Consider the following 11859-nt stretch of genomic DNA (forward strand, 5'->3'; position numbering starts at 1 on the left):
TCTACTCCTTTCAGTCCGAGTTGCCAAATGTGTGTGTGTGTGTGTATGCAAGGTGTGGCTCGGATTATAGGCGTCTGTGCGTGCGGAGGTCACCATGTGGGCAAAATATAGAGAGAGAGGCACCACTCTGCTTGGTCTATGCAACTTTATTAACCCCAGAACAAGCTGTATTAACATTGAAAAGACAGAGACCGGAGGGGCAGGACTGTAGACATAGATGGGCTGGATGGGAGCTGGTGATGTCATTTCGCTGTGGTGTTTCCTTAGCAGTGTAGCAACGCACTGTCTCGCGCAGGGCGGCCGTATTGCTACAGACAGAACGTGCATCGCAATGACATCACAGCCCATCTAATCCTTCTGCGTCTAGGGTCAGCACAAAGGGTACAGGCCAGTGCAGACTCCAGCTGCTACTTCATTGAAAGAACCAGGTTTAACACCTTCATTTTCCAATAGTTTTATAACCAGTAAAGAGTAGTTTAAATACCAGTAACTAAATTCTTTACCTGTTAAAACACTTATTTTAGCTTGACTTCTGAAAACCTTAAAGTGAAATACAAGTCAATTCTATACAATAGAAATCTAACATATATAAGGATACATTGCAGAAACACTCTCTTGACTGCAGGTTAAAACAACTTCATGAAGACAAACATTCACTTATGTTCCCATTTTTAAATAATAAAACAACTGTCATACTTTTGACAAACAGTACCTGTTCCAGCTGAGAACAGGAGGTATTTCTTTACACAAAGAGTTGTGGGAGTGTGGTACAAACTTCCCCAGCTTCCTATATGAACGATGCCGAAGGGGCTAATAGGGGAGATACTCATCCCTCCGGGAGACCCCGATTGGGGTGGGGGCGCAGGAGTCGCGGGAGGGGATCAGCCCACATCCCCACACGGGCCCGACAGGCTGAGGGACAGCGGCGTCCAGAAACTCTAAACAGAATTTGATACCCCATGTGGCATCACCGTCCGACCCAGGCAGGCCATCGAGCAGCAGCCATCAGCTGGGAAGGAGAGAATAGGGTCCCAGGTTCGAACACAGAAAGAGTAAGGGGGCTGTGACAGGAGGTCAGGATTGGGTTTCACACAGCCCCAGCATCAACTGTTCCAGACAGAATCTAACTGTGCAGGCCTGCTTTTTTTATTCTAACTCCGCTGAGAACTACCCCTTCCATCTCTACCTCCTCTTTGCACCTAATTCCAAAAATGTTCTCAGCAGGTTTTCACAACTATGAGAATCAGACTCTTAATGCGTAGCAGTCTAATCCGCTCCAGGTTTTATCAATGGCAGGAGGGTGCTGTAAAAGCTTTGCTGGTGCAACGAAACAGAATTTTTTTTTTCACCGCACACATCCGTGCATAGTCACTCCAAGTTCCATGACAAGCCAGAAATGTTCCGCTTTAGGTGTCACTTCTATGCAGGAGCTTTGCAGATGGTAAAACCTGGAGTGGACCAGACTGCAGCGCACTAGGAGGCTGGGTTTGTTTTCCTGGTAAAAGAAGATGGGTAGTGTGTGTAACAGACACGGCCCTCGCGCTGTGCTCTAGGCCTGTGACAGCATAGGACTGGTCCGGCTGGCGGCGGATTTCTCCACGCTGAAGGTGTAGTCGTACTGCAACACAACAAGACAACACTGTAACACAACTGCAGAAGGACACCAATACGGGCATGAAACGTGCATGTGACAGCTGTAACACAACACTCACCTCGTTCTCAATGTCCTGGAGAGACTTGATACGGATGTTGTTTAGTTTGGTCAACTGTACATTAACACTACACTGAAAGAGAGAGGTGTGTTAATACAGACACACTGACTGGACACTACAGTACATTAACACTGCACTGAGAGAGAGGGGTTCATACAGACACACTGACTGACTGGACACTACAGTACATTAACACTGCACTGAGAGAGAGGGGTTCATACAGACACACTGACTGGACACTACAGTACATTAACACTGCACTGAGAGAGAGGGGTTCATACAGACACACTGACTGACTGGACACTACAGTACATTAACACTGCACTGAGAGAGAGGGGTTCATACAGACACACTGACTGACTGGACACTACAGTACATTAACACTGCACTGAGAGAGAGGGGTTCATACAGACACACTGTCTGGACACTACAGTACATTAACACTGCACTGAGAGAGAGGGGTTCATACAGGCACACTGGACACTACAGTACATTAACACTGCACTGAGAGAGAGGGGTTCATACAGACACACTGACTGACTGGACACTCCAGTACATTAACACTGCACTGAGAGAGAGGGGTTCATACAGACACACTGACTGACTGGATACTCCAGTACATTAACACTGCACTGAGAGAGAGGGGTTCATACAGACACACTGACTGGACACTACAGTACATTAACACTGCACTGAGAAAGAGGGGTTAATCTCTTAGACATCTGAGACATCTTGTATCTGGGGAGAAACAGATACTCACAGCGCTGTCCATCTGGGTGTCAAACTTGGGATGCAGAGCGAACGGCACCCCGTCCATGGCTGAGGGAGAGCAGAGGGGTGCAGTCAGACAAGTGCAGCAGCCTGCCAGTTCACTCGCGCCCCCCCCAGAACTGGGGTGCACACCACCACGACACGCAGCGATGGGGACCAGGAAGGAAAGGGGCTGAGCTCTCGCTCACCTGGCGAGATCAGGCAGCAAGGCGCCAGCTCCTGTCCTTCCTTTTCGGTCACAGTTCGGTTAAGAGATCGTGAGGCACACCTGCATTTTCTCAGCTAAATGAACCACCGGACACTTTTTTCAAAGGACAGCCATGCCTCTAAATCCCAAGGACCTCCGTGTTGGACTGTTAGCTAGTCTGTTTGTGTGACCAACAGCCTCCCGCCGAAGTGTCTACATCAGTGTGCTCGCATCTGCTCCCTTTTGTGCTTAGTGTTGTGCCCCTGCCACATGACTCCCGGGTTGACGCCCCTCCTCATCACAGGGCCCCCAGTGTATGAATGAATGCCTGCCTGCCCTGGGGGGGCAGGGCGGGGGGCGTGGCCACACTGCTGCCCACCTGAGATGCCGTAGATGTTGCTGGTGTCGTAAATGGGCATGTCCATCACCTCCAGGTTGCTGCGGCGACGAGTTAACTTGCCCAGGGGGTGGCCATAGCTCGAGTTCCTGCATGCAGAGAGAGGGAGGGACATGACAGGCAACAGGGACAAAGCAAGACCTTTAGAATGACTTGATTTAATTGATTTCATGCTTTTCCTGTTGGATGTAGACCACTGAGGTCTTTCTTGTCTCGTTCGGTCTCTGAAGTGTATGAACTGGGAAAGTGTAGAGGTTTTCTCTTCATCTAGCAGAAAAAAGAAAGGTTGTGAAGTACTTCTTCCATACTATTTACTGTACAGCATTTCAATACATACTGCTGCGGATCACAGCGCACCAGCACAACGACCTGAAATCACGCGATTGCTCCCTGGAGCCCTGTCGAGGTTTTCGTAAAGCAGAAATCCTACAAATTTGCCACAATGTGGGTAAAACGGATGGTTTTCACGAATCTACCCTCCACAACATGGACAGCACATCCTGTATCTTCACATTAACACCCCATCATCATCATCCTCAGACCTGTAGAGTAACTGTAGAGACACTCAGTCCAGCTCCTCTGTATCTTCACATGAACACTCCATCATCATCATCCTCAGACCTGTAGAGTAACTGTAGAGACACTCAGTCCAGCTCCTCCGTATCTTCACACTCAATCATCGTCTATAGAATAACCTCTAGAGACACTCAGTGCAGATCTACAGGGAACCTGCAGGGCAGTGTGTGGTGTGTAGGCAGGAGGCTGAGAGGGTTACCTCTGGTGCAGGGGCTCTGCAGGAGAGTTCTTGTCCAGCGACAATTTTCCCATGTCTACACTGATGCTGCGTGGTTTGACCTGGGGGCCAGGAGAGTTGAATGGTCCCTTCTTACACCACAGTACATAGCCATGCATGTCACTGCACAGAACACAAGGAGAACAGTTAATACAGACACACTGACTGGACACTACAGTACATTAACACTGCACTGAGAGAGAGGGGTTCATACAGACACACTGACTGACTGGACACTACAGTACATTAACACTGCACTGAGAGAGAGGGGTTCATACAGACACACTGACTGGACACTACAGTACATTAACACTGCACTGAGAGAGAGGGGTTCATACAGACACACTGACTGGACACTACAGTACATTAACACTGCACTGAGAGAGAGGGGTTCATACAGACACACTGACTGACTGGACACTACAGTACATTAACACTGCACTGAGAGAGAGGGGTTCATACAGACACACTGACTGGACACTACAGTACATTAACACTGCACTGAGAGAGAGGGGTTCATACAGACACACTGACTGACTGGACACTACAGTACATGAACACTGCACTGAGAGAGAGAGGGGTTAATACAGACACACTGACTGGACACTACAGTACATGAACACTGCACTGAGAGAGAGGGGTTCATACAGACACACTGACTGGACACTACAGTACATTAACACTGCACTGAGAGAGAGGGGTTCATACAGACACACTGACTGACTGGACACTACAGTACATTAACACTGCACTGAGAGAGAGGGGTTCATACAGACACACTGACTGGACACTACAGTACATTAACACTGCACTGAGAGAGAGGGGTTCATACAGACACACTGACTGGACACTACAGTACATTAACACTGCACTGAGAGAGAGGGGTTCATACAGACACACTGACTGACTGGACACTACAGTACATTAACACTGCACTGAGAGAGAGGGGTTCATACAGACACACTGACTGGACACTACAGTACATTAACACTGCACTGAGAGAGAGGGGTTCATACAGACACACTGACTGACTGGACACTACAGTACATTAACACTGCACTGAGAGAGAGGGAGGAGTGGGGTGCCCGTGACTCGTACCCCAGGCAGGTGTAGTGCGGCAGAATGACTCTGCTCTTGCTCGTCAGCTTGATGTCCAGGACGGCTGTGTCTGTGCTGCCCCACGGCACGGTCTTGACACACAGCCGCTTCTTCTTCAGCACCGACACTTCTGGACAGAGGGACGGACAGGGGTCAGAGACAGCTCCCCCAGTTTTATACCAGCATTACTTAAATCAGTATTTCTGAAAACTAATCGCAAAAGTAATTCAGTAAAATTAGGTCACAGAGGACAATTTTCTCCATCACATACCACAATAACTCACTGCCCTCTCTCTACTGCCCCATGGTACTCGAAAGTATTTTCTTCCATCGGCCCCCCGGTGCTGGGGAGTACTTACTGCTCTCTCTATCGCCCCCCGGTGCTGGGGAGTACTTACTGCTCTCTATCATCCCCTGGTGCTGGGGAGTACTTACTGCTCTCTCTATCACCCCCTGGTGCTGGGGAATACTTACTGCTCTCTCTATCACCCCCTGGTGCTGGGGAGTACTTACTGCTCTCTGTCACCCCCTGGTGCTGGGGAGTACTTACTGCTCTCTCTATCACCCCCTGGTGCTGGGGAGTACTTACTGCTCTCTCTATCACCCCCTGGTGCTGGGGAGTACTTACTGCTCTCTGTCACCCCCTGGTGCTGGGGAGTACTTACTGCTCTCTGTCACCCCCTGGTGCTGGGGAGTACTTACTGCTCTCTATCGTCCCCCGGTGCTGGGGAGTACTTACTGCTCTATATCGTTCCCCGGTGCTGGGGAGTACTTACTGCTCTCTCTATCGCCCCCCGGTGCTGGGGAGTACTTACTGCTCTCTCTATCACCCCCTGGTGCTGGGGAGTACTTACTGCTCTCTCTATCATCCCCTGGTGCTGGAGAGTACTTACTGCTCTCTCTATCATCCCCTGGTGCTGGAGAGTACTTACTGCTCTCTCTATCACCCCCTGGTGCTGGGGAGTACTTACTGCTCTCTCTATCGTCCCCTGGTGCTGGAGAGTACTTACTGCTCTCTCTATCGCCCCCTGGTGCTGGGGAGTACTTACTGCTCTCTCTATCGTCCCCTGGTGCTGGGGAGTACTTACTGATCTCTATCGCCCCCTGGTGCTGGGGAGTACTTACTGCTCTCTATCGCCCCCTGGTGCTGGGGAGTACTTACTGCTCTCTCTATCGTCCCCTGGTGCTGGCAAGTACTTACTGCTCTCTATCGTCCCCCGGTGCTGGGGAGTACTTACTGCTCTCTCTATCGCCCCCCGGTGCTGGGGAGTACTTACTGCTCTCTCTATCGTCCCCTGGTGCTGGAGAGTACTTACTGCTCTCTCTATCGCCCCCTGGTGCTGGGGAGTACTTACTGCTCTCTCTATCGTCCCCTGGTGCTGGGGAGTACTTACTGCTCTCTCTATCACCCCCTAGTGCTGGGGAGTACTTACTGCTCGCTCTGTCGTCCCCTGGTGCTGGGGAGTACTTACTGCTCTCTATCGTCCCCTGGTGCTGGGGAGTACTTACTGCTCTCTCTATCACCCCCTGGTGCTGGGGAGTACTTACTGATCTCTATCGCCCCCTGGTGCTGGGGAGTACTTACTGCTCTCTATCGCCCCCTGGTGCTGGGGAGTACTTACTGCTCTCTCTATCGTCCCCTGGTGCTGGCAAGTAGTTACTGCTCTCTCTATTGTCCCCTGGTGCTGGGGAGTACTTACTGCTCTCTATCTTCCCCTGGTGCTGGGGAGTACTTACTGCTCTCTCTATCACCCCATGGTGCTGGGGAGTACTTACTGCTCTCTATCGCCCCCTGGTGCTGGGGAGTACTTACTGCTCTCTATCATCCCCTGGTGCTGGGGAGTACTTACTGCTCTCCCTATCGCCCCCTGGTGCTGGGGAGTACTTACTGCTCTCCCTATCGCCCCCTGGTGCTGGGGAGTACTTACTGCTCTCTGTCACCCCCTGATGCTGGCGAGTGCTTACTGCTCTCTATTGCCCCCTGATCCTGGCGAGTGCTTACTGTCCATTTCTAATTCAAACAGTTTTATTGGCATGACTGATGAACTACAGTGTTGCCAAAGCAGATACATTCAATACAACATCTACAGACACGTAGATGACAACATAAAAACATCATGGGACATTTACATACAACATACAACACAAGAACACTACTGAGAAACAGGCTCGCTGCTCCTCAGGCTGTGACAGGAGATCACTCTCCCTCTCCCAGTAGGACCGGGACCTGTTCTGATTCTGGCAGATGTGGGAATACTGGGATTAGATTTGTTATTTTGGGGAATAATATTTGTCTAATCGCAGAGTATTTTTCACTGGGCATCTCTGTCTTTGTTTTTTTTTTTGCTGTCAGTGGGAGCATAGCCTGTCTTCTTTTGGTAGTCAGGTCTGTCTGTGTCCAGTTTCTGCGGCCAGGATGTAGTCACTAAACCTGTCCTCTCTGGACAGCTATATCTGCCTGTGTCACTGAGCCTGTCCTCTCTGGACAATCAGGTCTGCCTGTGCCCAGTTCCTATGGCCAGGCCAGTATCACTGAGCCTGCCCTCTCTGGACAATCAGGTCTGCCTGTGCCCAGTTTCTATGGCAAGATTGTGGTAATTGAGCCTGTCCTTCCTCAGGGTCTGTTTCTCTTTGCTGTTTCCTGGTCAAGCATTCAGCTAGTGTGTACTGTCTGTTTAGGGTTCCGTAGCAATCCCCTATCGCCCCCTGCTGCTGTGGAGAACTCACTGTTATCCAGGTACTCTGGGATGTAGCAGTACCCATGAGGGATGGTCTCCTTGTCCGAGACAATCCGAATGTCCTGCACCACCATACCTGCAGTCACGCTCTGCCGGACAGAGGGAGAGAGACATGGGGTTTGAATCCAAGTTCAGCTTCTTAATGTTGAGATTCCCCATAAAAACGCAGGAAAGGTGACAGATGACAGGAGGCCATACGGCCCATCTAGATCGTTATGTCCGTGTACAATACCGATAAGTCAGAAAGCTGGTACGGGCAGTGAGAATCTGGACCGGGCCTCCTTACAACCCACATACCGCAGGACACATGGCCCACAGCTCTATCACCCTGCAGCTCACAGCTGGCAGCCCGCTGGAGCTCAGCAGGTGTGAGCCTGGCCAGTACCTGGGTGGGAGACTCCTGGGAAAGCTAAGGCTGCTGCTGGAAGAGGTGTTAGTGGGGCCAGCAGGGGGCGCTCACACTGCTGTCTGTGTGGCTCCTAACGCCCCAGTATACTGACGGGGACACTATACTGTAAAAAGGTGCCGTCCTTCACATGAGACATAAAACTGAGGTCCTGACTCTCTGTGGTCGTTAAAAAATCCCAGGGTGTTTCTCAAAAAGAGTAACACCTTTTTGTCCTGGACAAATGTCCCCCACTGCCCTCCTAATAACCCCCATGTCTGGACTGGCTTCATCACTCCATTCTCCTCCCCACTGAGAGCTGGTGTGTGGTGAGAGTACTGGCGCATCATCCAGGTGGGGCTACACACTGGTGCTGGTGGAGAAGAGTTCACACTACCTGTAAAGAGCTTTGAGTGGAGTGTCCAGAAAAGCGCTATATAAGAGTAAGGACTTATTATTATGAATAATAACAATAATAATAATAATAATAATATGAAGAGACAGACGGCTATCTCCAAAAACGAACGCCAGATCTTTCAGCATGGAGCTCCCTGGAGTTCGAGAGAGGGTGTGTCAGTGTGATTTCCCCCCGGAGATATCCTCCTGGCTCCTCACCGTGCTGAAGCACAGGTAGTACCCCGACTTCAGCCCGAACCCCTTGACGAAGTGGGCCGCCGACCCCTCGTGCGTCGCGGTGATCTGCCAGGAGAAAGGCCGAGGAGAGAGGCGCCGAGTTTCGTGGGGTGAATCGATCAGGGGTGTGTAGAAGACAAAATACAGTCATCACTAATTGAGGTATGGATTGTATAAGGCATAGGGGACCAGAGCTACAGTACGTATAATTAGGGGTACAGAGAATATAGGATAGTGGGGACCAGAATATAGGGGATAGAGTATAGATTTTACAGTGTACAGGGTATAGAGGACCAGGATAGAGGGGACAGAGTGTACAGGGTATAGAGGACCGGGATAGAGGGACAGAGTGTACAGGGTATAGAGGACCAGGATAGAGGGACAGAGTGTACAGGGTATAGAGGACCGGGATAGAGGGGACAGAGTGTACAGGGTATAGAAGACCAGGATAGAGGGACAGAGTGTACAGGGTATAGAGGACCGGGATAGAGGGGACAGAGTGTACAGGGTATAGAAGACCAGGATAGAGGGACAGAGTGTACAGGGTATAGAGGACCGGGATAGAGGGGACAGAGTGTACAGGGTATAGAGGACCGGGATAGAGGGGACAGAGGACCAGGATAGAGGGGACAGAGTGTACAGGGTATAGAGGACCAGGATAAAGGGGACAGAGTGTACAGGGTATAGAGGACCGGGATAGAGGGGACAGAGTGTACAGGGTATAGAAGACCAGGATAGAGGGACAGAGTGTACAGGGTATAGAGGACCGGGATAGAGGGGACAGAGTGTACAGAGTGTACAGGGTAAAGAGGACCGGGATAGAGGGGACAGAGTGTACAGGGTATAGAGGACCAGGATAGAGGGGACAGAGTGTACAGGGTATAGAGGAGCAGGATAGAGGGGACAGAGTGTACAGGGTATAGAGGACCAGGATAGAGTGACAGAGTGTACAGGGTATAGAGGACCGGGATAGAGGGGACAGAGTGTACAGGGTATAGAGGAGCAGGATAGAGGGGACAGAGTGTACAGGGTATAGAGGACCAGGATAGAGTGACAGAGTGTACAGGGTATAGAGGACCGGGATAGAGGGGACAGAGTGTACAGGGTATAGAGGACCGGGATAGAGGGGACAGAGTGTACAGGGTATAGAGGACCAGGATACAGTTCATAGATGTACTGGATCAGAATACAGGAGTTACAGATCTGCAGTATGGACATATGGAAGTACAGGGTAGGGTTCCCACCGTGGCTCTGGTTACCCCCCTCACCTGCAGTGTAGAGGAATTAAACCTGGTGAGTCTGAGCCCATGGGGAACACATTCCCAACAACAGGCAACAGCTGTACACACCAGGGGGCGCCAACGTGCAACCCAGCAGGCCTGCCTGGTGGTACACACCAGGGGTGCCAACGTGCAGCCAAACAGGCCCACCTGGTGGTACACACCAGGGGGCGCCAATGTGACACACAGCAGGCCCACCTGGTGGGCACACACCAGGGGTGCCAACGTGCAGCCCAGCAGACAGACGAGCTGTGCGCCAGTCCCTCCTCCGGCACCACGGCCCTTTGGACCGGGCCACACCCTCCTACGGGCCTCTGCGGGGGCCGGGGAAGAGCCGTGTGGCCTGGGGTTCGAGCAGGCCGAGGCTCAGTCTTACCAGTCTGAACTCTGGGGGACACGTGTTCGCGCTGGAGGTCCAGGCCATCGCCGTGACAGGGGGCGCCGGCGGGGCATGCTCCGGGAACGACATCTGCAGGAAAGGGCACAGCAGGAGGGCGGGGCGGTCAGCGAGCCAGTCACTCCCCGCGAGGCCCGGGTCCGATCAGCGGTATTCTCATCAATTCATCCACCCTCCTCTCACTGCTTCATCTGGGCCGGGGTCATGGGGGAGCCGGAGCCTACCTTCCCAGCATGCAGCGGGAGCTCCGGAGCCTACCATCCCAGCATGCAGCGGGAGCTCCGGCTTCAATTCCTGCTTTCTGCGCTCTAATAGCGCGGAGCGTGTGCGCTCGTCCTCGGTTCACATGGGTTTTCCAGATGCTCCGGACTCCTCCCACAGTCCAAAGACACACTAGTGGGCTAACTAGGGGCTTCTGGGAGCATTGGCCCTGGTGCAAGTGTGTGTCTGTGTGTGTCCTGCGAAGGACTGGCGTCCCGTCCACCGTGTACCCCACCTTGTGCCCGCTGCTTGCTGGGTAGGCTCTGGCTCCCCCGTGACCCCGAATTGGAGGAAGCGGCAAGACTATGGACGGAGGAGGACTTCCTGTGTAAGGATTATGGTAAATAATAGAATTCTGCAGCAGACGTCGAAATGGGTCGTGGAGGTCTTTCTGATCAGCTGGTTCCAGGGTGTGCTCTCACGCCTGGCCGCCTGGGGCAGGAGCAGGAGAGGCTCCAGCGGTGACGCACTGAAACGGTATGGACCGGTCCAGCACGCTCAAACCGGCAGAGAAACATCTTTAAAAAGCACCAGGTTACACGCAGGTGAGCAAGTTTAATTACTTCTAGGAAAGGTTCCAACACTGAATTAAACTACGTCTCCGTATTTCAGGCTACTGTGCCCAGGCGACCTCCATGTCGGACAATTACAACAAATGGCAGTATTTTTACTGCACGGTGCGGCACCTGCGTGCGTCACGATACACACCTCACCCAGAACAAAAGAGTTCATGACGCTCCAGCAAAGCGAGTCCCTAAACTCTTCAAACCCCCTGGTGTCACGAACTAGTCTCTTTAGTTAGAAACTCGTATTAAACAGCAATCAAGGAAACGCCAGACTTCCCACTGAGCCAAGATGTTTTTCCACACGAAGTTTTCGGCTGTTACCTGTTCAGCAACAGGAACTAAGATCACTCGCTTCTTCAGCCGAGATCTAGACTTTATTTATTTCATTAACCACCCCCAACGAAATGAGAAAGACTCACTCTGACACGCGGAACCCACGGAATTATTTCACAGATATGATCTTTCGTGAGAACGCACTCTGCCCGGCTTCTGTTCCTTGGACGAATTTGAGTCTTCGCTCGATACTGCTGCAGGAAGTTAACTCCAAAAACTTCAACTCCCATGATTCCTCCCCTCGAACCACCGCCACATACGCTTTAGTCGGAAGCGCCTGCGCACAGCGTACGCTTCGTTCTGAACCT

The 11859-nt window shown here is 51.7% G+C and overlaps 1 protein-coding gene across 1 annotated transcript; it reads right to left on the reverse strand.

The window, feature by feature from the left end:
* Positions 1–131: 131 nt before the first annotated feature.
* Positions 132–11783, reverse strand: mvb12a (multivesicular body subunit 12A). Its single transcript, XM_088933059.1, has 10 exons — positions 11638–11783; positions 10371–10463; positions 8697–8780; positions 7686–7785; positions 4959–5088; positions 3843–3983; positions 3050–3156; positions 2473–2531; positions 1713–1784; positions 132–1618 (listed from the first exon to the last, which is right to left on the reverse strand). Exons 1-10 carry the CDS (start codon positions 11779–11781, stop codon positions 1550–1552), a joined length of 999 nt encoding a protein of 332 aa, XP_088789185.1. The 5' UTR covers positions 11782–11783; the 3' UTR covers positions 132–1549.
* Positions 11784–11859: the final 76 nt, after the last annotated feature.

The sequence above is a fragment of the Atractosteus spatula genome, chromosome 14, assembly GCF_055471065.1.
Source record: "Atractosteus spatula isolate fAtrSpa1 chromosome 14, fAtrSpa1.hap1, whole genome shotgun sequence".
NCBI classification, from domain to species: domain Eukaryota; kingdom Metazoa; phylum Chordata; class Actinopteri; order Semionotiformes; family Lepisosteidae; genus Atractosteus; species Atractosteus spatula.

Excerpts from the sequence above, each read along its gene's own strand:
- mvb12a (XM_088933059.1), bottom strand. The coding sequence starts at position 11,781 with ATGGGAGTTGAAGTTTTTGGAGTTAACTTCCTGCAGCAGTATCGAGCG. Across the intron at positions 7,786-8,696 it reads ACTACCTGTGCTTCAGCACG|AGCGTGACTGCAGGTATGGT; the intron begins GTGAGGAGCCAG and ends TCTGTCCGGCAG. Across the intron at positions 2,532-3,049 it reads CAACATCTACGGCATCTCAG|CCATGGACGGGGTGCCGTTC; the intron begins GTGGGCAGCAGT and ends GCTCTCCCTCAG.